The 25,525-nt window shown below is 45.7% G+C and overlaps 1 protein-coding gene across 5 annotated transcripts in view; it reads left to right on the forward strand.

Moving 5' to 3' along the window:
* Positions 1 to 25,525, forward strand: part of LOC138971757 (vinculin-like) — a 68,610-nt gene that overhangs the window by 13,594 nt on the left and 29,491 nt on the right. For 3 of the 5 annotated variants that reach the window (XM_070344554.1, XM_070344553.1, XM_070344555.1), the window contains exons 4-17: positions 6,236 to 6,381; positions 6,625 to 6,793; positions 8,227 to 8,378; positions 9,035 to 9,107; positions 9,552 to 9,700; positions 10,135 to 10,327; positions 11,651 to 11,796; positions 12,533 to 12,625; positions 13,601 to 13,670; positions 14,158 to 14,309; positions 15,149 to 15,326; positions 16,511 to 16,708; positions 17,184 to 17,275; positions 18,835 to 18,940. In XM_070344554.1, coding sequence (XP_070200655.1) covers positions 6,236 to 6,381; positions 6,625 to 6,793; positions 8,227 to 8,378; positions 9,035 to 9,107; positions 9,552 to 9,700; positions 10,135 to 10,327; positions 11,651 to 11,796; positions 12,533 to 12,625; positions 13,601 to 13,670; positions 14,158 to 14,309; positions 15,149 to 15,326; positions 16,511 to 16,708; positions 17,184 to 17,275; positions 18,835 to 18,940 — 1,917 coding nt within the window. Of the gene's footprint in view, positions 1 to 6,235; positions 6,382 to 6,624; positions 6,794 to 8,226; positions 8,379 to 9,034; positions 9,108 to 9,551; positions 9,701 to 10,134; positions 10,328 to 11,650; positions 11,797 to 12,532; positions 12,626 to 13,600; positions 13,671 to 14,157; positions 14,310 to 15,148; positions 15,327 to 16,510; positions 16,709 to 17,183; positions 17,276 to 18,834; positions 18,941 to 20,681; positions 20,927 to 23,984; positions 24,275 to 25,525 lie in introns of those variants that run through there. The other 2 variants (XM_070344556.1, XM_070344557.1) reach the window with 2 other exon arrangements.

The following is a 25,525-nucleotide window of genomic DNA, read 5'->3' on the forward strand; positions in this document are numbered from 1 at the left end:
AGTAATTAAAGGGAAGCAACCCCACACCAAAAAAGCTGGAACTAGCATATGGTAGTGAGCTACCCCCTGGGAGTTACCTCCCATTAGCTACTTCCCATCCCACGCACGTGGCTACTTCATTCCGACTTCAGCTGTCCTGGTGAGAGGTCATTGAATTTTCTGTGCGCTACTGTGGCTGCCTTGTGCTGTTTCGTTCACCTGCCGGCCACGTAACTCATCTTGTCTCCCGTGCGGGCGCCTGTTTTGGTGAGCTCGTTCTGTATTTTTCTGTTTTCGAACTTGTGCGTTGGTTGCTGTCTGTTGTCCTTTGGACATTGTTCGTCAGTAACCTGTTGTGCTTTCGCCATTTTGTTTACAGTTAGCTTTGCTGGCTTGTATTTTGTGGCGTGTTCACTGACGCTTGTGCATTGTGTGTTGCAAGCTTGGTTCGTTTTTATTTTGCTGTAGTTACTGCTTAGCTGTCCGTTAGGACTTTCGTTTTCAGTAACTTTTTCTGTGAAATTTTTTCGCTTGTTTCTTGTTTGTTGTTGGTCAGCATGGCAGACCAGGATAAACGTAAGGGTAAAGGAGACATTAAGGGCAAGATTAAGCCCAAGTCCTCTAGCTCTAAGCCTGTTGTATTGGTGTCAGACGCTGCACGCAACACAATTTTGTCAGTGCCTATTTCACCTCCGCTTTCTAGCACCTCCGTTTGTGCTAGTTCTACTGTTGTTTCTGCGCCCTCTGCTTTGTCGGCGTCGGACCAGGGGACGCTTGTGTCCTCTCTCTTGCAGACTCTTATCCCGGAGATTCGCTCTCTGGTACAGACAGAGATGCAGCGCTCGTCTACTCCAGTTAGCGCTGCCGTTCCGGTTTCGGGGGGGGACACTCAGTCCCTCTCTTCCGGGAAGGTTTCTTCTGTTTCCGCTCCTCAACTTCCTGTCTCGGGTGGAGACGTTACAAGTAAGTTGAACCGGTCCTCTTGCTCTCGTGAAGCGCCTGGACAGCCCCGTGCGGGCAACGGTTCGTGTGCGCAGGGTCACTCCCTGCTTTCGGCTGGCGGCAGGCCTCCTCTTGTAGAGCAGGACTCTGTTAGCCAGCAGCGGCGACCGTTTACGGTTACTGCGCTTCCGGCTCCCGCCGGAAGCATAGGTCCCCCCACGCTTGCTCGCAATGCCAGCCGCGATGGGATGGATCATGAGCTGGCCTACGGGCTTCACGGCTTCCGGCCGCAGTTCGTGCATTCACCGCTTCCGCCCCCGGCGGTTATGGTGTCTGCATTTCCGGCTTCGGCCGGACACGCTGTCCCTCTACCGTCCACTTCCTCTTGGATGGCGGAGAGGGAACAACAGCGTGATGCTTTTGCACTTCCGGTGCTTCAGCACGGACGGTCGTCTCTTTCCTCTGCTGAGGTTTTGACTTCCGCCCAACCACATCCGGCGTTCTCGGACGGTGTTCCGGTTTACCCTCTCCCTACTGGGCAGGGTTTAAACCAGGACGATGTTCGTGGGTACAGGTTTCCGGTTTCCGGTCATCCAGAGTACCCTTCAGCCACTGTGGTTGATGACTACGGTCGTTCTTCGCTGATGGATCAGTCTGAACTGCAGTCAGTGGTCAGCGAAGACACCCGTACTGTGTTTTCCTCTCAGCTCAAGTCCATTCTTGACTCTGCAGCCGAGGTGACTTCGCGGTATTTTGCAGAAGGTGTAGCGACGTCCGCTACTTCCGTTTCGGCGGCGCCTTCAGCTATGGCAGACTTCCTGCCGGATAAGGATGACGCTTCCTCCTTCCGGTTTGTGGAATCTCCGTCTGTCTCATACCACCTGTCCCAAGTTCTGGTGCACCCGAACAAACGGAGCAGTGGTATTCCGGTTGAGCCGTTCCCTCTTCTGGCACCTTTTGGGCCGGTTCCGGAACGGGCTCGTGGTTGGCTTGCGGATGAAGGGCAGTCCTCTTCCTTTGTGCATTCTGCACAGAAGAGGATTGCTTTCCCTGTCCGTAGCCGCAACCTCACCACTTCCTTTGCTCTCCCGCGTGCCATCTTACCGGTGACGCAGGAGCTGCAGGCTTTGCTTGTCAAACCAGTCAAGTCTGACTCGGTTGTGCCAGTGCGGGAGGGTACTCTTATCTCCCTGGAGGAGATCGGTCGTCAGCTCTTGGAGCTGGCTTCCATCTCCGAGACGCTGGTGCGGGCACTGTCTCGGTCGTTGACCGACTCTCTTGTCCCTTTTTCCCTCAGTGAGGAGCAAAATGCGGATGATGTCTCCTCCCTGCTTACGGCCCTGGCGAAGGTCAATGAGGAACAGACTCGTCTCTCCTCTTTGCAATACGCGCATGCGGTCTTGACAAGGAGGGAGTTGTTTCTTGCCAACTCTCAGTTTGCCGATCAGGCTACCAGAGACACACTACGTGTGTCTCCGGTTGTAGAGGGATCGCTGCTCGGCCACATGGCGCTTGTCGCTCGGCAGGCAGAGATTCAGTCCAACAAGGACGCTCAGTTCCTGGACATGGCTCTACAGGGCGCGAAGCAGGCTAAGCCTTCCCAGCAGGGGAAGTCTCAGCCGAGTTCCAAGCCCAAGCCTGCTCAAAAGAGGCCTGCTCAGCAGAGCTCTCGAGGTGGCAAGAAGAAGACAGTGTCGGGAAGGGGGCGTGGCGGCTCTAACAGCAAGCCTCACCCCCAATGAAGCGCCCCCAGTCTCACCCCCCCCCCCCGCCCTCCACTTTGGTGATGGCGGGGGGCCTCTCCCGGGCACTCACCCATTGGATGGTCTCAGTAGACAGCCAATGGATAGTGGGAGTTGTGAGATCGGGCTTCCGTCTCTTATGGCGGGAGGAGAAGGCTCCTCTTTCCCGACATCCGCCACGCTTCAAGCCCCCCTGCTCTCAGGAGGCAAGATCCGTTCTGCAAACGGAAGTTGCCTCCCTGGTGCAGAAGGGGGCAGTGGAGAGGGTCCTGGACCAAAGCTCCCTGGGATTTTACGGGCGCCTTTTCGCCGTGCCCAAAGCTTCAGGGGCGTGGCGTCCGGTCTTGGACTTATCTTTTCTCAATACTTTCTTGAGAGAGATAAAGTTCAAGATGGAGACGCCCGCCAAGGTCAGAGACTCTCTCCGCCCAGGAGATTGGGCGACCTCCATAGACCTGACAGATGCATACTTTCACATCCTGGTGCATCCGTCCGACCGGAAATGGCTTCGTTTCCGGTGGGACAAGCAGGTCTACCAGTTCCGCGCCCTCCCTTTCGGTTTGTCGCTCGCACCATGGATTTTTACCATGGTGGTCCGACAGCTGGGCGCTCTGGTGAGGTCTCAGGGTATCCGCCTGCGGGTTTACCTGGACGACTGGCTCGTTCTGAACCAGTCCCAGGCAGGCTGCACGCAGCATACCCAGACGGTTCTTCGGGAAGCCCACTCGTTGGGGTTCTCGATCAACGCGTCAAAGTCGGAGCTGACCCCGTCGCAGACGTTCACCTACTTGGGGATGTCCTTCGACACGGTCGCTTGGACTGTCCGCCCCTCTCAAAAGAGGGTGGACAAGCTCCAAGCTCAGATACGCTCGACTTTGCCCCTCCTGCAGGCGCCTCTTCGCTCTCTTGCCTCCATCTTGGGACAGATGGAATCCATGGCTCTGTTGGTCCCTCTGGGTCGGGTACACAAGCGTCCTTTTCAGGCAGCTCTGAAGCCGTTTGTGGGCTCGACTCGGGTGGATTGGAACGTCCTCGTCCCTCTCCAGGGATGGTTCCAGTCTACCACCCTCCCGTGGTTGGACACGGAGTGGGTGTGCAGAGGGGTTCCGATTGCCTTGCCTCCCCCGGACTTGGACCTGTTCACGGACGCGTCCTTGCTGGGGTGGGGGGCTCACACGGACCTACACACGGTGTCAGGTCTGTGGTCGGTGGAACAGAGCCAGTGGCATATCAACCGGCTGGAACTAGAAGCAGTAGCTCTAGCTCTCACCCGGTTTCTGCCCTCCCTGCAGGCCAAGCATGTTCGTCTGTTTACAGACAACACGACAGTGGCAGCTTATATCAACAAGCAGGGAGGCTCGCGGTCCCCGTCTCTCTCGGACAGGACCTGCGAGGTCTTGAGGTGGTGTTACCAACACCGCATCTCGATCTCCGCCAGGTACCTTCCAGGGAGGCTGAACACTCTGGCGGACGCTCTCAGTCGCTCCGGCAGGGTGCTTCAGTCCGAGTGGACAGTCACTCACGGGGCACTGCTTCGCCTTTGGACCCAAGTCCCAAAGCCTCTCGTCGACCTGTTTGCCACCAGGTTCTCGAAGAGGCTCCCGGTGTTCGTCTCGCCATTCCCGGACCCTCAGGCTTGGCGAGTGAACGCTCTGGACATTCCCTGGACGGGTCTGGAGGCGTACGCCTTTCCGCCTTTCCCATTACTCGGCCGAGTAATTCGAAAGGCGGAGCTGGAGGGGCCGGCCCTTCTACTTCTGGTCGCGCCCCTCTGGCCGTCGCAGGACTGGTTCCCAGACCTGCTTCGGCTCGCCCAAGGTCCTCCCATTCCTCTCTCTCTGCGAAGAGGGGAATTAGTGCAGCCCCGAACAGGCATTCCACACGAGGAGCCCAGTCTTCTGAAGCTTCACGTGTGGATGTTGTTCGGGACTCACTGAGGCGCTCTGGTGCGTCTTCTCCGACGCTGGACTTGGTGGGCAGCTCCCATAGGGCTTCCACCTCGTCCGTATACGCCTCGCACTGGAGGGCCTGGGCCTCCTGGTGTTCCGCTAAAGGGGTGGTTGCAGTGGCTCCTCGCTCTATGCAGGTCGCCAACCACCTCTCGTTTATGTTTTCGCAGGGTGCCTCCGTCTCCTCTATGAGGGTCCGGCGCTCTGCGATCTCTGCAACTCTCAAGCAGATCGGCCGATCTGTTCAAGTGGGGGGGGTGATCGCTGCTGTCATTAAGGGCGCTGCTCTCAAGGAGGTCCGGTCTCGTTTGCCCGCTCCTAAGTGGGACCTGTTCCTTGTTTTAGCGTTCTTGCGGTCCGCGGAATTTGAGCCTTTGAGCGAGTCGAGTCTCTACAATCTCACTCGCAAGACTCTTTTTCTGGTTCTTTTGGCTACGGCCCGACGGGGTAGCGAGGTCCACGCTCTGTCGGGTCTGCCAGGTGACATTTTGTTCGAGTCGGACGGCTCAGTATCTCTTCGTTTCCGTCCCGACTTCCTGGCCAAGAATCAGGCTCCGGGGCAGACCTCTCCGTTGGTTCGCGTCAAGGCCTTGACCAACGCGTTGGCTCCGGATGACCCTGATTCGGTCAACTGTCCAGTTAGGGCCTTACGTCTGTATTTGGCTCGGACTCAGCCGGTTCGTTCCTCCTCACAAAAGCTATTGTTTATCTCTCTTCTCACTTCAAGGGAGAAAGACGTTTCAAGAGTTACGTTGGCCCGGTGGGTGTCGTCCCTTATTCGGCAAGCCTACAGTTGGTGTCACACAAGTGGGGGGGGGGCTCAGCCTGCCTTTCCCCTGGTCTCGGCCAGAGCCCATGAGACTAGGGCGTGGTCTTCGTCTTTGGCCGTTCTTCGCTCGCAACGGCTTGACGAGGTGCTCTCGACGGCTTACTGGCGCTCAGAAGATATTTTCATTAATTACTATCTTCGAGACGTGGCTGCACTCAGACAGGATGGATCTCGCGGTCTACCTGCCCTTATAGCAGCCGGCCAGTTCCTGTCCAGAATGTGATGGTGAGTTTGATTTATTTCTTGCCCACCGCCATGTTGATGTTATCTGCTATATATGTGATTCGGAGTAAGAATATGTAATTTAATGGAAAATTTCTAAAGTAAATTTTCATTTCATTAATATACTTACCCGAATCACATATCGAAGTCCCTCCCGCCTGCCCCGCTGTTTGTTTCGGTTTTTCTCTGAGCCGGAATGAAGTAGCCACGTGCGTGGGATGGGAAGTAGCTAATGGGAGGTAACTCCCAGGGGGTAGCTCACTACCATATGCTAGTTCCAGCTTTTTTGGTGTGGGGTTGCTTCCCTTTAATTACTTTAAAGATGGGTAGCGCTTTCAGTACCTTAGCATACCAGACGGTGTCAACTGCTATATATGTGATTCGGGTAAGTATATTAATGAAATGAAAATTTACTTTAGAAATTTTCCATTAATGTATATTTTATATGAAGTAATTTGGTCAATAGATGCAGAAGTTATTTGCATTTTTTTTATGGTTACATTTTTTTGGGGGGTCACCTGGTTGTATTCCTTCCTACAAATGGTTGACCTTGTGTGTACTTTTTGTGTCAGGTATCTTGCAAGGCACATCTGCACTGCTGCTTGCGTTTGACGAGTCTGAGGTGCGCAAGATCGTCAGGGTGTGCAAGAATGTTCTGGAGTACCTGGCCATCACAGAGGTGGTCGATCGTATGGAGGATCTCGTCACCTTTGTCAAGGTCAGTATTTGACTTTATATTTTTTGTGTGATCCTCCTAGTTTAGTAACTTATTCTATTATCTTAATTTTTATACCCAAGGTTAGTTTCCTACAAAATCATGTTGCAGGGCTTTAACAAAGGAATCTTCCCATTTTGATGAGTTGTTTTTCTGAGTCCAGTACTGACGAGAATGACTACAAACGTTGACAGTAGAGAGAAAGAACTGACCCACCATTTTGATGACTTGTTTTTCTGATCATAGAACCTGAGTCCAGTACTGACGAGGATGACCAAAAACGTGGACAGCAGAGAGAAGGAGCTGACCCACCAGGTACACCGAGACATGCTGCTGCGCTCGTTAGAGCAGGTGAAAAACCTCACACCTGTCCTCATCTCTGGCATCAAGATCTTCATCACTGCCAAGCAGTCAGGTGTGTTTCCACTTTGTCTTTAATTTGCTTTCTTCTCTTTTTTTTAGACCAGGATGGAGGGCGGGGATGTAGCTCAGTCGGTAGCGCGCTGGATTTGTATCCAGTTGGCCGCTGTCAGCGTGAGTTCGTCCCCACGTTCGGCGAGAGATTTATTTCTCAGAGTCAACTTTGTGTGCAGACTCTCCTCGGTGTCCGCCGAACACCCCCGTGTGTACACGCAAGCACAAGACCAAGTGCGCACGAAAAAGATCCTGTAATCCATGTCAGAGTTCGGTGGGTTATAGAAACACGAAAATACCCAGCATGCTTCCTCCAAAAACGGCGTATGGCTGCCTAAATGGCGGGGTAAAAAACGGTCATACACGTAAAATTCCACTCGTGCAAAAAACACGAGTGTACGTGGGAGTTTCAGCCCACGAACGCAGAAGAAGAAGAAGAAGACTGGGATGGAAAAAAGTCAGAGGTAAGCCAGCCTAGGAAGGGAAAGAGTCTAAGACAATGGGAAGTTTTAAAAAAATCATGTGAAGAAAATATAATGATGGCAAAGTCCTAAAAGTGGGGAAGCTTTAAATAATTGGGGTGGGGGGCGGTCTGGAAAGGTGAGTTCCACTGTATCTTTGTCATTTTTGAGTCACTTGAGAAAAAGTGACTCTATGTAATCGGTCAGTGTTAGTCTGTCCGGCCGGCCGTCCGGCCGGCCGTCCGTAGACACCACCTTAACGTTGGACTTTTCTCGGAAACTATCAAAGCGATCGGGCTCATATTTTGTTTAGTCGTGACCTCCAATGACCTCTACACTTTAACGATGGTTTCGTTGACCTTTGACCTTTTTTAAGGTCACAGGTCAGCGTCAAAGGAAAAATTAGACATTTTATATCTTTTCTCGGAAACTATCAAAGCGATCGGGCTCATATTTTGTTTAGTCGTGACCTCCAATGACCTCTACACTTTAACGATGGTTTCGTTGACCTTTGACCTTTTTCAAGGTCACAGGTCAGCGTCAAAGGAAAAATTAGACATTTTATATCTTTGACAAAGTTCATCGGATGTGATTGAAACTTTGTAGGATTATTCTTTACATCAAAGTATTTACATCTGTAGCCTTTTACGAACGTTATCAGAAAAACAAGGGAGATAACTAGCCTTTTCTGTTCGGCAACACACAACTTAACGTTGGGCTTTTCTCGGAAACTATAAAAGTGACCGGACTCAAATTTTATGTGAACGTGACTCATTGTGTTGTGAATAGCAATTTCTTCCTGTCCATCTGATGCCTCATATAATATTCAGAACTGCGAAAGTGACTCGATCGAGCGTTTGCTCTTCTTGTTAATTTTTTAATTTCATTAATTTTGTTTATTATACAACCAGCTAGCGCACATGTACTTTAATCGGGACACACATAGTTAAATTCTTGTTGTTTGTGCGTAAAGGTCAAGGTCAGGTGGAGGCCCAGAAGAACCGTGACTACACGGTGCACAAGATGTCGGACGAGATTCACGAGATAATCCGCGTCCTGCAGCTGACGACCTACGATGAGGAGGAATGGGACGCTGATGACCTGACCGTTATGAAGAAATGCCAGGTAAGCCACCTGACGAGGAAAATAAAGAACAAGTCGCATACGCACACATGCACACACATACACCACAACCCTCGTCTCGATTCCCCGTCTATGTTAAAACATTTAGTCAAAACTTGACTGAATGTAAAAAAGAAGGTTTTGCTTTCTTTTATGTATTTCTTTTTGTTGTTGTTGATTTTCTTTTTTCTGCATGCCTCTGTTCATGTTTTTAAGCCTTGAGACCGTTACTGTGAACTTGGGATCTGTATCGAGCGCATGGGTGCACTGAGGAGAGTCTGCACAAAGTTGATTGTGGGAAATAAATCTCTCGGTGAACGCAGGGTTTTAATCCGCGCTGATAGCAAAACCGGTTTCAAAGCCAGAGCCGCTACGGACTGAGCTATGTATGAGAAATAGATGCCTTTTTTGTGGCTATATAACTGCCCTGAGAGATTTGCAGCAGAACTATTCATTTGGTGTGGGCTAGTTAAAACTGGTATTACTTTTAGATCCTGTACTTATATTTCGTTTGGTTTTGTTGTATCTGTAAGGAGTGTATGGGTGTGTATGATTGCTATCCACACCAGGACAAATACCAATGTTGTTTTTTGCTATATATGTTATTTTAGTGTTAGTACCTGTGTGCATGTGTTACCAGAATCTTGCCTTGCTTGCAGAACGCCATTGAGGGCAAGATGAAACATGCACAGGACTGGCTCCAGGACCCTTCCGCCTTGGTCGGCAGTGCTGGTACGTCCTCTGCTTTCTTTGACACCTACACTCTCGTCCCCACTCTCACACGGCAATACTAGATTCGTTTTCAGCTGGGGGGGGGGGGGGGTGGGGTGGGGGGGGGGGGGGGCGCTGTCCCCACTACACTTTCCAAAAAGGGCACTGCCCCTGCAATCAGCTGGGGTCTTGGCGTCCTCTAAGACCTCGGCCTTCCAAAATGTTAAGTCTTGGCAACATTTTGGACTTTCACCCATGCAGTAGGGCAGACTGCACGAAACTATTTGGTCAGAAGACTTTCACATCATAACTGTTGGACGGTCAAGTGAATGATATGTTTGAATTACCTATGAATACCTCAAAACAACAATAAAGAACAAATAACTCAGTAAACATATGGAAAAGAATGGGGGCAATTGTCCAGGGGGACTTGTTCTCATGCTATAGAATGAATGCATTGTGCAGGTGACAAGGCCTTGCGACAGATTCTGGATGACGCTCGCAAGATCGCCGACAGGTGCACTAACCGTGGAGACAGGGACGCCATCATGAAAAGTGTCGGCGACATCGAGTCCATGGCCAACGCTCTGTCCGAGCTCAGGCAGCAGGGCAAGGTACGTGCAGTGTTTAAGCCTCAAATCCGCACATATCTTTTTTCTCAATCAAGTACAGTCGAACCTGTCCTAGCGACAACATGTTGATAACGACCACCTCAATGGATCCCTTAGGAGTTTATTTCAATGTAATTCATCTTTCCATAGCGGCCTCCTGTTTATAATAACCATTTTTGATTGGTCACTTGGATGGTGGTTATAGACAGGTTGTAATATATTAATCTGCCAGTACATGGACTGTGAGAAAAGACTAATAAGCACGCTCTATGATAGCTGAAGAATTCTTCTTCTGCATTTTCAGGCTGCGACTCCCACATACATTCGTTTGTAAGAAAAGGAAAAGGAAGGCAGATTTTTCTTTTTTTCGTCACTTTTTTCTAAAGGAGTGTTACAGTGAATATTGAACTCATCATGGCCTTGTATCTGCCCTACAGGGTAGCAGCCCTCAGGCCATGTCGCTGGCCAGAGAGATCCAGGCCAAGCTCCGAGAGCTGCAGAATCAGACCAGCAGCGCTATCGGGAACACCGAGCGAAGCGGGATCCGCAAACCTGCCCCCACCGTGGACGGCAAGGTGGAACAGGCCCGTCAGTGGCTGGCCAATCCTGGCCTGGATGACAAAGGACTGGGTGAGTTTGGACTTGTTTACATACATGTCATGAGGAGGCAGAGCTGCCAACTGTTACACATTTAGCGTAGCATGCTACGTTTTAAGAAAAATTGCTACGCGAAGCTTAGAATTGCTACACTCAAACAAATACATGTAATCACAAGCATGCAACAGACAGCTCTTTCTTGTGAGTCCTGGTAGTCATTTCTGATTCTCACTCAATGTAGTGGTTAGAATTTGTGTCATAAAACATTGAAAAATGGCACTGCAGACACTCTCTATTGGCCACTATGTCTATTTTTTTCCAAATTAACTTTTTAAAATGTTTATATTCATGCGCGAAATAGCTTAATGTGGATGTTACACTAAAACACCATTTGCTATGCTGATAATTCAACAACAAAATGCATGTGTCTTTTGCTCCTCCTCTCTCTCATGTAACAACAATAACAACACTTTATTGTCCATTAAAATGTTACATAAAAATGGAACATTTTCTTGGGCACACCCTGCCTGCCTGTAAACGATTATAACAACAATTGGACAAAAGGACAACTCACATAAAACATAAAACATAGGTTCACGTATGTAATAACACCTTTCATACTTCCAATAACACTGACCTAAAGTGCTGTCCGTGTCATCTTTAAATTGAATAAATTTACAGATAAAATCTAAAAAAGGTCACACGTCTATTAAGACTATCACAATCAAATATAATTTTGCACTATGTAAATGTACCCTCTCATAACACAGAAGTTGGATTTCACAGCAGAGCAATCACATTACGAATATCACAGATTAGGATTTGTTAACTGATCAATAATGTAAGACCATTTTGTTAAAAATAAGAATGTTGCATTTCTCTCTGAATTTTGAAAGAAAGAAAGCGTGTGTTCAAGGATCATTCTGCGGAACTCGGTGTAATACTGAATACAGCAGTCCCTGCAATGTACGGCCCCCGGCGTGAGCGGACACCTGACATGTACGGACACGTTTGCTCGGCACGGAGTGTTTTTCTTCTATATTTGTCCCCCCTTAAACGGACACCTGCAAAACGTGGACGCGGACACTCATTTTCGGTCCCAAGAGCAGGTCATACCTCCAATGTACGGACAGACCATCGTCAAATTTTCACCACAACAAAATCGATAACAGAGCAGTCCGGCTCTTGGTACAAAGATACTTCTTCTCCTTCCTTCATGGGCTGTAACTCCAACGTTCACTCATGTTTTTGCATGAGTGGGTTTTTATGTGTAACCGTTTTTACCCCGCCATTCAGGCAGCCATACGCCGCTTTTGGGGGATAATACTGAATACGATCTCTTTCTGTGTTTGATAGGTGAGGCTGCTACCCGCCTGGTGGTGGACGAAGGTCGCAGGGTGGCCAACTGCTGCACCGGCCCTCAGCGCCAGGAACTGCTGCGGCTCTGCGACGAGACCGAGATTCTCACCAACCAGCTGGGCGACCTGTGCAGACGAGGCCAGGTCAGTTGAGAGCTATCACCCCTTGTAGTTTATCTCATGATTCATCTGGGGGAGCTGTATGGTTAGAGGGAGATAATTTGTAGTTGATTCAATGCTATTAAGGTTATTAAATATCTTCCAGTGTTGTTCTCACGCTTTGGTCTTAGGTCACTGAAGCATACTTTTTGATCTGATTCATTGTTATGAAGCCTAATATTAATTTGGGAAGTCAACTTCATAAAGTCTACTTCATGTAGCTTGCTGCACGAAGCTTTGGCACTGAATTTTGGTAAAAAGATTGTGCCAAGTCTTTGCGAAGTCAACTGGAGGCTGAATTAAGGAAGGCCTGCCTATCAACCATACAATAGTTTTGACATGTAGGAGCTCTTCTCACATAACAATATTTGTGTAACCAGGACATATTTCCAATCCAAGTCCACTTGACCTGTTGTACTCAGCTTGGCGGCTTGGTTAGACAATCAATGTAATCTTGTGTGGAAGAAAACTCTGTTGCACGACCAAGTCTGAATAGCAGGTATTATCCCTGCTTTGTTCACCAGTAAAACTTACTTCCATGCTGTACTTACCACTTACCTTCCCCTGGCCACACTGACATATTTTCACCCATTTTAAGATCCATCTGTTGTCCTCGCTCCATGATTAAAAGAAGGTCCTTTGTAGTTGAACATCTTTGTTAGTTACCTCTTTTTTTCCTGCCAAAAGTATATTTGTCTAATGCTGCTCTCCACGTGTGCAGGGTAACACTCCTCAGGCCAAGGCCATTGCCCGAAACCTGTCAGAGAAACTGGCCTCTCTCAAGACCAAGATCCAGGATGCTCTTGTCAGCCAGGTGAGAAACAGAGCGACAGACAGAGAGAGAGAGAGAATGCGGATATATTTGTGTGTGTGTGAATGTGTGTGTGACGATGCTTGAGAGAGAAACTGAGCAGGGTTTGGTGTGTGTCTTTTCTGTCTGTCTGAATATAATCTGATCAACAAAGGGAAGTAAGTGCTCTAAATCAATCAATCAATCAATCAATCAATCAATCAATCAATCAATCAATATGAGGCTTATATCGCGCGTATTCCGTGGGTACAGTTCTAAGCGCAGGGATTTTTTTAAAATCTTTTTATTTGTTATTTTATGCAATTTATATCGCGCACATATTCAAAGCGCAGGGATTTATTTATGCCGTGTGAGATGGAATTTTTTTACACAATACATCACGCTTTCACATCGGCCATCAGATCGCAGCCATTTCGGCGCATATCCTACTTTTCACGGCCTATTATTCCAAGTCACACGGGTATTTTGGTGGACATTTTTATCTATGCCTATACAATTTTGCCAGGAAAGACCCTTTTGTCAATCGTGGGATCTTTAACGTGCACACCCCAATGTAATGTACACGAAGGGACCTCGGTTTTTCGTCTCATCCGAAAGACTAGCACTTGAACCCACCACCTAGGTTAGGAAAGGGGGGAGAACATTGCTAACGCCCTGACCCAGGGTCGAACTTGCAACCTCTCGCTTCCGAGCGCAAGTGCGTTACCACTCGGCCACCCAGTGACATGTGTAATGGAGCAAGTGAGAGTTATTTGGAACAATTCTCCTGGCACCTGAGAGAATAACAAGCATTGAAATGAACAAGCGACTTTCTTCCTCTAATTCTCATTCATTTTTTGTTTGTTTGGTGTTGAAGCATACTGGCTGGAGTGTGTGTGTTTGGGTGTTGTGTGGATTCTCCAAATGTATGCCTGAGTCTTTGTGTCAGAAAGTGTAGCATTTCTGTGCAAATTTTAATCCACTGTTGACTTGTTTCAGGTTGCGGAGGACTTCATCGACATCTCGACACCCCTCAAACATCTCAGTGAGGCTGCCGTGGTGCCTATGGGTTAGTACATTTTGCCATCAAACCACCCTAGAGTACCAAGCTTCTCTCAGAAACACTGAAAGTGTATTGGAAGATTGAATTGATATGAGTTAATAGACGGGCGCAGTGGTAAGACGTCGGCCTCCTAATCGGGAAGTCGTGAGTTAGGGACGGGTAAGCTTGGATATTTGCTCACATAATTTTGTTGCCTTTCACTGCCTACAGGACGTTTTGGCACAAGTGGATTTTTACCTGTATGACCGTTTTTATCCTGCCATTTACGCAACCATACGTTGCTTTCCGGGGAGCTTTGTATACAAATGTATACTGGCAGCGAACAGGTGAAACTTATTGTAATGTACACTGATTCCAACTAACGACAGGTACCCCTGGCAGGGAGGGCAACTTTGAGTACAAATTGTAAGTTTTCAATTCGTGTAAATACAGGTAATGCTTTGTATACAAATATTAACTGGCAGTGACCAGGTGAAACTTATTCTAATTTCAGGTACCCCCGGCAGGGAGGGCAACTTTGAGGACAAGGCGCGTAACTTCCAGGCGCACGCTCAGCGTCTGGCGGACACGGCCAACTCTGTGGCCACGGCCGGGGGGTGTCGCAACAAGCAGACCGTCGAGGCCATCTTTAAGAATTCCAGCCAGGTAGGCAATGAACAATAATAATGACAATAATAATGAGCACTTATTAATTGCCCCTTGCTAGAGCTCAAGGCTAGAACATTAGCAAGACGGACACACACACACATACATTTATCTCTTAAGCCCTGTCCAGACTTGGCCGCCGTTTTACGCTCTATGCGCCGCAGGCCGTTTTGTGCGTCGCGCGGGATTTGCCGAGTGGCCACACATCGACGATTTTTTTCACAACGCGGTATCAGTGAAGCGGGTCACCTGACAAGAAGGTTCAGTTGCATTCGACTGCCGCGCCGCGAGCAGCTGACGTCATCGCTCTGGTTTGCTCTGATTGGTCAAATTTCCGTCGTTCTATGTCTGTGTCATAGAAATTAGAACACGCGCTATTCTTCTGCAAATAACGCTTCGCGATCATAGCACGACGCGGTGCGCCGTTTTGAGCATAAGTCAAATGTGGACAGGGTCGGCCGGGAGTGTCTGGACGGGCCTTCAGTCTCCTTTTTCTTTTGATTTGTGCACAGCTTTTCTGATGGACTGAGTGTGCATCTTTATGTGTGTATATCTAACCTCCATCTTTTGTGTGTGCATATCTAACCTCCATCTTTATGTATGTGTGTATATCTAACCTCCATCTTTATGTATGTGTGTATATCTAACCTCCATCTTTATGTATGTGTGTATATCTAACCTCCATCTTTTGTGTGTGCATATCTGTTCAGTGCTCGTTAGATGTGTGGAAGGCAATTATTCATTTGAATTTATTCATTTTAATGGACAATGATGTGTTGTTATTATTGTTATATTATTATCTTCAACACCTTGTAATATTTGTTGTGGTTGTCCACCAGGTGAAAGACCTGACGCCCCAGATCGTGAACGCAGCGCGCGTGCTGTTCGCCAACCCCAACAACCAGGCAGCCATCGAGCACTTTGAGCTGCTGAAGAAACAGTGGACAGACAACATGGAGAGACTCCGCGGGCTGGTGGACGAGGCCGTGGATACTGCCGCTCTCATCAGGGCTGAGGGTACGTCTGGTTTTTGTGGTTGCTTTTTTTGATTGAAAATGCACAGAAACCTCTCTGATCGTAAAAAAAATAATGCATCAGAGTGACAAGAAGAGTTCAACATCAAGAATCAGGAAGAAAATAAAAATGAATAGGGAACAAAAAAATGACTTTTTTCTCTGTAGTGTCTTTTCTTAAAAGGCGAACATCCAGGAGACCAAGCCTTGTTATGGTAAAAGGCCACAGAGCTAAATTTAGCGTTGTCAGCATGAGAAACTAGAGCTACATCTGCCGTGCGCCGATGTTGACCTTTATGACCCTCCTTTGTAAGACTACCTCTATGTTTATAACCTCATTGTCTCAGACGTTTTCTTCATATTGTCACTACATTCACCTCCATTGTAAGACTTCCTCTCTGCAAAGACCTGCATGTGATTGTTGTTATAGTTTAGTTTTTTACTTCCAGTAACTGAAAAGTAACAAGAGACAGCAGGTGAGACTGACTGACTATTAGGGTTTAACGTCCTCTTACACCAATTGGTCTATATTGGGACAGGTATTGGTAATACGCTGAAGATATGGTGTGATACTTTGATTCGAACAAGCCCGCTGTGGCTGTCTTCTTCGACACACCAGCATTGGGTTTGTCTCGTCAAAGTATCGAAATACGATCATGATAATCAGAGACGAGAGATGGTGAATGCGTGTCTTCGTGTTTTCCAAGCCCTGAGACTTTCGCTGTGAACGTGGGATCTTTTTCGTGCGCATGTGTGCACACGGGGGTGTTCGGCCACCGAAGAGAATCTGCACAAAGTTGACTCCGAGAAATAAATCTCTCGCCGAACGTGGGGATCGAACGGCCCATGCTGATAGCGACCAACTGGCTACAAAGCCAGCGCGCTACCAACTGAGCTACGTCCCAGCCCCTGCAGGCGAGGAGAACCAGAACAAGATAACACCAACATTTCCCCAGACTTTGAACAAGAAAACAACAGTACGTTTTCATTATTATCCTGTTCTAGTTCTCACCTGCAGTCTCTGGTTCCTATTCCTTAGACTTTGTTCCTCTTCTGTACTGATTGTTTTCTTTCTCTTTCTGTCATCTCTCCTTGTATTTAGGACCTTGTGTCAAAACCAGTCCATGGTTTGATTGTCACTGCACAACCACATTGCTAACCAAAAACAAACAACTGTATATTTTGCAGAGGAAGGCATTCTGCGTGACACACAGAAGATCGAAGATGGCATACGCACAGTGGACTCTCCGCTTATCGTGGCCAACGCTACGAGCATCGCCCGGCGAGCCAATCGCGTGCTGCAGGTGGCGGACATGGAGGCTCAAAACAGCGAGGACCCGCTCTTCGTGGACCGGGTTAACCAGGCTTCAGAGGACCTCAAGTCAAGTCAGTTGTACACACACACACACACACACACACACGCACGCACGCATCCACGCAGGCGCGCACACACACACCTCAAATCAAGTCAGCTATGCACTGTTTTGTTATGCCGTGCTTTTAGGGTTTCTGTATTTTTGTGTCTGTGAGAAAGAAATAGAGAGAGAGAGTGTGTGTGTGTTTGTGGTGTGTGTGTGTGTGTGTGTGTGTGTGTGTGTGTGTGTGTTTTAGGGGTCTTTGTGTCTTTGTGTAAAATGTTTTTGTATGTCTGTGTTATATTCTGTGGATTTCTTTCCTCCAAAGATAAAGTGTTGCTTTGTGAGTCTCCATGTGTGTTTTAAGTTTTATGTATTCTAGCATGAAAGAGTGTCGAACTTTTCTCTTGAATTTCAATTGGACACTAGATATGACATTCACTATATCATCTAAACATTACTTCTTCCTGTAGCACTGACCTGTAATGTAGTCATGTGTCCCACAGCAATCACACCCATGGTGCAGAATGCAAAGGTGCTGTCTACCAATCCTCAGAACCCAGCTGCCGGAAATAACTGGAGGAAAGCAAACCAAAATGTAAGTGTACTGTAATGATTGATATAAATCAAATCTCTACAAAGTACTTAGCCTGAGCCCTCGAAGTCTCCCTGGGCAATTTTTTAAAATTTTTTATGTTTTATTTTTATTTTTTTCTTCTCTCTCTTTTTTTCTTCTATATATGTATTTATTTTTATTTTTGTTTGTTTCATCCTCTTTTTGCTTGTCCCGACGCTTGTTCCTTCTCCCAGTATGCTCCCACGCCGCCCCGTCCCAGCACTCACTGCAACATCCACAAGGTTTTTAACTTGGTCAAGGAGATCAAGATTTTTGACAAGATTTGAAATAACAAGTGTGAAAAGATATGAGCTTTTCTGAACCTTCTTCATTTTACTGTGGTAGACCTAAATGAAATAGTTTCAAACAGGGAGAAAGGAAACACATTTGAATTGGTCCTGCATAGCCAAATAGGTTGAACTTGAAGAGACGTAAAAAAACAAGATCCAAATTAATGCAAGGTTATGGATGGGCTGAAATGCTAGGGGGAAGGGGGGTTGGGGTTGAGTGTACCAGTACTTAGTACTCACAGGGCCACTTGGTAGAGAGAAGGCCGGTGAATACCATTCAAATGGGAAGAGCTGTGTCATACAGGCAGAAACTGAATAAAGCCATGTACAGGGATGCTATGTGAGAAGATAACCACAGAAGTACAGGACCTCATAGCATCACTGCTGGGGGAGAGGGGCAGGGGACTCCACTGTACTTTGTTCGTGTACACTACATTGGGGTGACTGGGTGGCCGAGTGGTAACGCACTTGCGCTCGGAAGCGAGAGGTTGCGAGTTCGACCCTGGGTCAGGGCGTTAGCAATTTTCTCCCCCCTTTCCTAACCTAGGTGGTGGGTTCAAGTGCTAGTCTTTCGGATGAGACGAAAAATCGAGGTCCCTTCGTGTACACTACATTGGGGTGTGCACGTTAAAGATCCCACGATTGACAAAAGGGTCTTTCCTGGCAAAATTGTATAGGCATAGATAAAAGAAAATGTCCACCAAAATACCCGTGTGACTTGGAATAATAGGCCGTGAAAAGTAGGATATGCGCCGAAATGGCTGCGATCTGCTGGTCGATGTGAATGCGTGATGTATTGTGTAAAAAAAATTCCATCTCACACGGCATAAATAGATCCCTGCGCCTTGAGTGCGAGTCTGGAGATACGCACGCGATATAAGACTTCATATAACAATATAACAATAGCCAAATAGGTTGAACTTGAAGAGACGTAAAAAAACAAGAAGCAAATTAATGCAAGGTTATGGATGGGCTGAAATGCTAGGGGGAAGGGGGGTTGGGGTTGAGTGTACCAGTACTTAGTACTCACAGGGCCACTTGGTAGAGAGAAGGCCGGTGAATACCATTCAAATGGGAAGAGCTGTGTCATACAGGCAGAAACTGAATAAAGCCATGTACAGGGATGCTATGTGAGAAGATAACCACAGAAGTACAGGACCTCATAGCATCACTGCTGGGGGAGAGGGGCAGGGGACTTCACTGTACCTGGAGTAGGGTGGATAAAGTAAACACGCACCTTGTTGTTGACAGTTGATCGGAGCAGTGGGAGGAGTGCGGGAGGCAGTGACGGTGAAGAGACAAGGCTATGACGAACGCTTCCCCCCGCCCCCCGACATGAACCAGCTACACATCTCAGGTAAAACTCGTGAAAACTTCCATCGTTTGCTTCGGTTTGGTGTTCATGTGCAGGGAACAGTTTGATTTGTTTTACCTTATTGCCCTTGCACAAATCAGCACGTTAGAAAAAGAAATGGAAAAGTATGAAAGAAAACATGAGAAAAGTAGAACCTGTAGTAGGTCATTCTGCGCAGGAATATTTTATTCAGTTGACAAGGTCTTTTTATTGGAGGAACATTTTTTTGTCATCATCACTCTTATGAATTCAAATTAATCAACTAAGAAAGGACATGCACCGTTTAGAGGACATAACCTAGACTTAACACAACTATGTAATCTGCTTCAAAGTTCACACAATTATTTCGACTGTTTCAAAGTTCACACAATTATTTCGACTGTTTCAAAGTTCACACAATTATTTCGACTGTTTCAAAGTTCACACAATTATTTCGACTGTTCCAAAGTTCACACAATTATTTCGACTGTTTCAAAGTTCACACAATTATTTGAACCGATTCATGGTATGCAAGTATTGAAAGAAAAACATGGTGGAGAAGCTACACGCTGATCTTATATTTGCAATGATTTATGTGCTGGCAAGCAAGCAAACAAGTGCTATCAGCCAATCATCTTCCGTTCAATCTGGCAAGGGCAGTAAGGCAAAGAAAACGTTCCAAGATTCAGCTTATTCTGTATTGTCAATCAAAGTAGCTAATGGTGGTTGTCATAAATAGCTGGTTTCCATGGCGATATCATGAGAATTTGTGTTCTGGTTGGATTGTTGTGGTGGGTTGGTGTACATGTCCGTACTGAGCATGTATCAGCACAAAACTGCACAGGTATTCCATAACGCTTATGTTTTGTGTCCAGTGTTCGACCCCATACAGGTGTTGTTATGTTCACAAATCACACTGGCCTTTCCTGTAATGATGGGTGTTTGCAGTGCATTTATCATGTGAGCTTAATTAGTGTAGCTAATTTTGATGTCTTAATGGCTTTTACCTATATGCTTTTTCATAAAGACCTGCCAGCATTTACATGCAGGTACATGTGAACAGTTTTGTTGTAGCAGCAGTAGCATTTACAGTACATGTAGCGGCTTCTTAGTGAATTAAAAAATATGGCTTTACATATTGTTACACATTTCAGTTTTCGTAGGGCGATAGTTTTTGTAGGTTTTAAGTTCAAATTGATGTTGCATAGACTTTGTACACTGTATTTACTTTTGTAAACATGGTTGCTGCGTTAAATAATTTTATCATCAAATCGTGTACATACACATTTGCGTTGTTGATTCTTCACCAAGCCACCCCTCATGCAGTTCAATGACATTTTCAAACTGTAATTTTCTTTTTAAGATTCTTTTGTTTTTTCAACCATATTTGTATTTTTTTATTTAGATAATGGAATACTTTGGACCTAAATCAAAGTATATTGCTACCACAATTTATGCTATGAAAATTAATGAAAAGACAACACTGTTTTTTGTGGATTTACATATTTCTGTTTTTTTTTCTTCTTTTTCATTTGTCATCATCAGCATCATCATCATCATCTTAATTAACAGTATCATCGGCGCTATAGTTTTTCTGTCATCATCGTCATCATCATCATCACCATCATTATCATCATCATCATCATTGCCACCAAACATTACAGTGCCTGACATAGCCAATAGCGCTGCTCGCAGAAGTAGACATGTTGATGTTTGTCGTGGATGTGTTGATGTGGGATGTGTTTGGTTGTGGTTGTCGTTGTAGCGCCCAGAGCATTTCAGGACCAGCTTCAACACATCCCCCCTCCCCCTTCGCACGCCCCACCACCGATGCGACACTCGCCAGGGTTTAACGAGATCTTCCACGTGCCTTATGGGCAGGCTTCCCCAAGTCTGGCATCGATGTCACCGTACACCATCTTGGTGGATAGCCATGCCGGTAGATCCGTCTTATGTAGAGGTAGTCAGTCCTCTCAGCATGCTGCTGTGCCTTAACCTTCACCTTCAGAAAGCAAGCGTAACCCAATCGCCCTTGAGAAAGCAAGCATAACCCCTTCGCCCTCCTGAAAGCAAGCCGGTCGCTTTTTGCGACGTTTGTTTCTGGCGGTTTTTTTTCTGCCAGAGGCCTTGGAGTTATGGTTCTGTATTGGTTTGTGTGTGGTGGTTGCTGCCTGGAGTTTGAAACAAAGTTTTCCCGTGAGGTTTGAACAAATATTTTCCGGAAGTTTGAACAAATAATTGCCTGCTGACCTTGACCTTCCTGAGCCTTCTTTTGATGCCCATGACCTTGATTCGGTTCATATTAAATTGCATTGAAATGGTTTGACTTCAGAGTACAATGTAGTTTGAGCCTGAGAGTGCCTTTTAGTTTGTGTGTTAAACTAAACAAGTTCATGCCCATGCAGTCATCATGGAAGCCTTCATGTTTCTTTTCTGCATCCTTTAGGTTGACCTTGACCTACTTTTGTGAGCTCATATTTGAAATCATTTCATTTGCAGTGCCAGTTAGTGAAAGGTTTCATTGTTTTTGTTTGCATGTGAATAACAGTTCCCCCCCTCCCCCCCCCCCCCCCCCCCCGACATATTCGTTCATCCATCACAGCGTTCACTTTTTTTATTGCTTGCGTTCATGTTATGTTTATGTTGCCCGTTTTGACCTGTTTTGTTTGAAGAAACCATTGTTGTCATCACCAGTTTTGAAGCTGAGAAACTGTTAATGAATATATGCTGACCAAGCTAACATGACAGATGGATGTGCTCTTGTGTACAGTGGAACCCCCCCGCCCCCTTTTCAATGACCACAAAAAGTCTGAGAAAACCAGGCTTTTAAAGAAAAGTAGTCGTGATATGAAGGTACATTAAATTTTATAGATGTTATATAAGGCCAAACAAAAATATAGGTTGGTTTAGGGTAACATGACCCCAAAAAATAGGTTCGGTAGGACGGCTTTTTTTTAATTTTAATTTTTTATTTTTAGTCTTGATATGGTTCGGAAATGTGCTAGAGTATTTTTTATTTTTTTTTTAGAAATGAAAAAAAAAGTTTTAGGGTTGGTCGGGTTACCCTAAACCAACATATATTTTTGTTTTGCCTAAGAACAGAAATTTTAGGCAGCAGGGTCTTTAATTAAAGGAAGAACAGTCTTAAATCTGAGGGGCTTAAATTTATCCTGGGTTCCACTTTACGGGTATCTGTTTCTTTCACCCAAAGACTTATTTGAATGTTGCCATGATGAATTGCCATACTGAACTCACAAACATTCACAATTAGTTTGTTTATTTCATGTTTTTGCATGTTATTTAATTTTGTTCCCACCATTCCATTTTATATTTTTTGTTGTCAACATTTTTTGCAGAAATCGAGACTCCAATTTAGTACACGTACTTTTATTTTTTGAGTGTTCAAGAACTGACTAACCACCAGTTGAGTATAGTTTATTTTCTGTTTACTTCAGTTTGTTTTCTTTCACGAGTGATGTTTTTATTTTAAGGAGTGCGCATTGTTTCCATGCTGAAAACACATTCTGATCATATGTTACCTAACATACAGATTGCATTTTCAGTTTCCATTCATCCCTGTACAATCAATCTAGTTTCATTTCATCTCATAATTTCTTCAACGTGACAGTCTGACTCCTTTGTGCAGTTTTTTTCTCTCAATTGCCTTATCGCAAATTTACAGGCATATCTTTGGAATGATATAGCGTGGAAGAAACAAAGCATAAAAGCATTGCGTCCAGTACCATTTCCCCTGGTGATTGATTGTTTCATTAGCAAATGTAAAGACATAGATTTTGAATGAGTGGGTAAAAGGTAATATAAAAGAATTGTTATTTCCAGTATTTGTATTGGTGTTTGCACGAATGCAAACAAACTGTGTACTTGATGTTTTTATCATTACTCCCGCTGGATGCGCTATGAGCCAGACGTGATTAACAGCATGGTAACTGACCCACCTTTCTGGTTCCCACCTCTCCCGTCATAGAGAGACCAGGAAAGACACCATATTTGGCCACTGTTATGTGTGGATTTTTTAAGATTTTTTTAATGTATATTCTGATTTTGAAATTAGATAGAGATAGTAAGGTAGTATTTAACTCTCTGTCTTCTGTGTTTTAAGAATACTTATTAGCGTTAAAGTTCTGAGAATGTGATACAAATGATAGTCTATTTGTAAGAAGTATTGTTGTTGGAACCTTTACTTATTGATCTCATTTGTCCATCTTCATTTAGAATCAGTCTATGTTGTCATGAAATCAAAAACATATCGTTCATTTGTTCATATGAAACTAATGGTTGCCTCAGTTTGTTATCAGTTGTGCCATGTTTGCAAGTTACTTCCTTCGTTCCAAGTTCACAGAACAGGACTAAGTTAGCGGCTGGTTTTAGCAAATTTGTTTTGAATTAATCGAACAAGAATGAAAAGGAGCACAATCTTCAAATAATAATTTTAATAATGTTAAAAATCAGACAAGTCAAACTCGGACGTATCATTAAAACGGTGTGACCGCATTGAATATTATTAGATACCCTCCCCCCACCCCGCCAAATAATAAAAATCAACAAAGAATTGTGTAGTGTCAGTCATACTGTCATGAAACAATAGTAATACGAGAGAATATTCTACAGTTTAAAACATTGTTAGGAAAATGTGAAACTGAGAATGTATGTAACACTGACACATTAGTGTAATTCAATTCAATTCAATCAAACTTTATTGTCTGCAACAAACAGAAATTTTTCTTTATGGTTATGTCTTTAAGGGTTATGTCATCGTCATGCACACTGCTTCTTATCCCCCTGGAATCAGTAACAACAACATATTGTATGACAAGCAGTAACGACAGAAATACATATGCAAATTGCATTTAGTCCTGTGTATATGAGCCAGAAAAGATAGCTTACTATTACAGGTAATAGTTAAGATAAAATGTTCTCCACAGCACTTCCAAGTTTTGCTAAAATCAGCCTGTTAACTGGAATTGAGTCTTGACTGTATTTGCTTTCAACCTTGTTGGTTTGTTACGCGAGTGTCGTGCATTGTGCGATAACTGTTTCTTTCCCACAGTTCCAGAGTCCTACACTGACGGGTACCAGAATTCTCCCGTTGAAGGTATTTCCAGAATACAGTTTAACCCTTCTGTCCCAAGGAACTCGCTCTCTCAACCTGACTTCTCTCCCCTAACCCTGACTGCACATTCTGTGTCTATTATCGAAATAAAATATTACTCAAAGGCACAGTCCATGGAAGCTGTTCTACTTACCATCCCGGATCTGACCTGGCTTTTACATGGGATAAGACCATCCCTCCACTTGGTCACATACCAAAAATTAGCATCCTGACTGCTCTCTGAGCACAGTAGGAATTTTGTATGACTTAATTTTTCAGAATGACACAAGTGGCTTAGCTGCTTTTATGAAATGAATTCATCGACGGGCGCAGTGGCGTGGTGGTAAAACGTCGGCCTCCTAATCGGGAGGTCATGAGTTCGAATCCCAGTCGCTGCCATGCCGCCTGGTGGGTTAAGAGTGGAGATTTTTCCGATCTCCCAGGTCAACTTATGTGCAGACCTGCTATTGTCAAAATTGACTTAACCCCCTTCGCGTGTACACGCAAGCACAAGACCAAGTACGCACGGAAAAGATCCTGTAATCCATGTCGGAGTTTGGTGGGTTATGGAAACACGAAAATACCCAGCATGCCTACTCAACGAAAGCGGAGTGAAGCTGACTATGCTCTCAGAATATAGTGTGGGGAACCCAAATGGGCAAACGAGCTCAATACATCAAACACTTCCCACTTTGCATGGAAAGCACCCAGGGTATTGATTTTTGGTATGTGACCAAGTGGAGGGGTGGCTTTAGCCCATTTAACATCCTGGCCAGATCTGAGATGGTGAGCCAAATCATTCACATAGAAAAGACTGTGCCTTTTAAGTCCATCGGAGGATGTTCATCTTTCAGGACTTTATTCTCTTCTCTTCTCTTTAATCAACTGATGATTGTGTTCATTGTATGAACTGTCTTTAACCAAAAACACACTTTAAAAAATTGGATCTGTTGCCTGGAGCTACTTTCTAAGACTTGCGATGTATAGTATTTGTTTGATAAATATTGTGTGGACGGGCGCTGTGGCGGGGTGGTAAGACGTCGGCCTCGTAATCGGAAGGTCGAGGGTTCGAATCCCGGCCGCGGCCGCCTGGTGGGTTAAGAGTGGAGATTTTTCCGATCTCCCAGGTCAACTTGTGTGCAGACCTGCTAGTGACTTATCCCCCTTCGTGTGTACACGCAACCACAAGACCAAGTGCGCACGGAAAAGATCCTGTAATCCATGTCAGAGTTTGGTGGGTTATGGAAACACGAAAATACCCAGCATGCTTCCTCCGAAAGCGACGTGTGGCTGCCTAAATGGCGGGGTAAAAACGGTCATACACGTAAAATTCCACTCGTGTAAAAACACGAGTGTACGTGGGAGTTTCAGCCCACGAACGCAGAAGAAGAAGAAGAAGATAAATATTGTTAGTTTTAGGTTACTCGTATCTTCTGAGTTACAGCAGGTAAGGAACAGAAAACTGTGCATGCTTTGTGAGTAAAGCTCAAGGATTGCAT

Source organism: Littorina saxatilis, linkage group LG7, assembly GCF_037325665.1.
Source record: "Littorina saxatilis isolate snail1 linkage group LG7, US_GU_Lsax_2.0, whole genome shotgun sequence".
NCBI classification, from domain to species: domain Eukaryota; kingdom Metazoa; phylum Mollusca; class Gastropoda; order Littorinimorpha; family Littorinidae; genus Littorina; species Littorina saxatilis.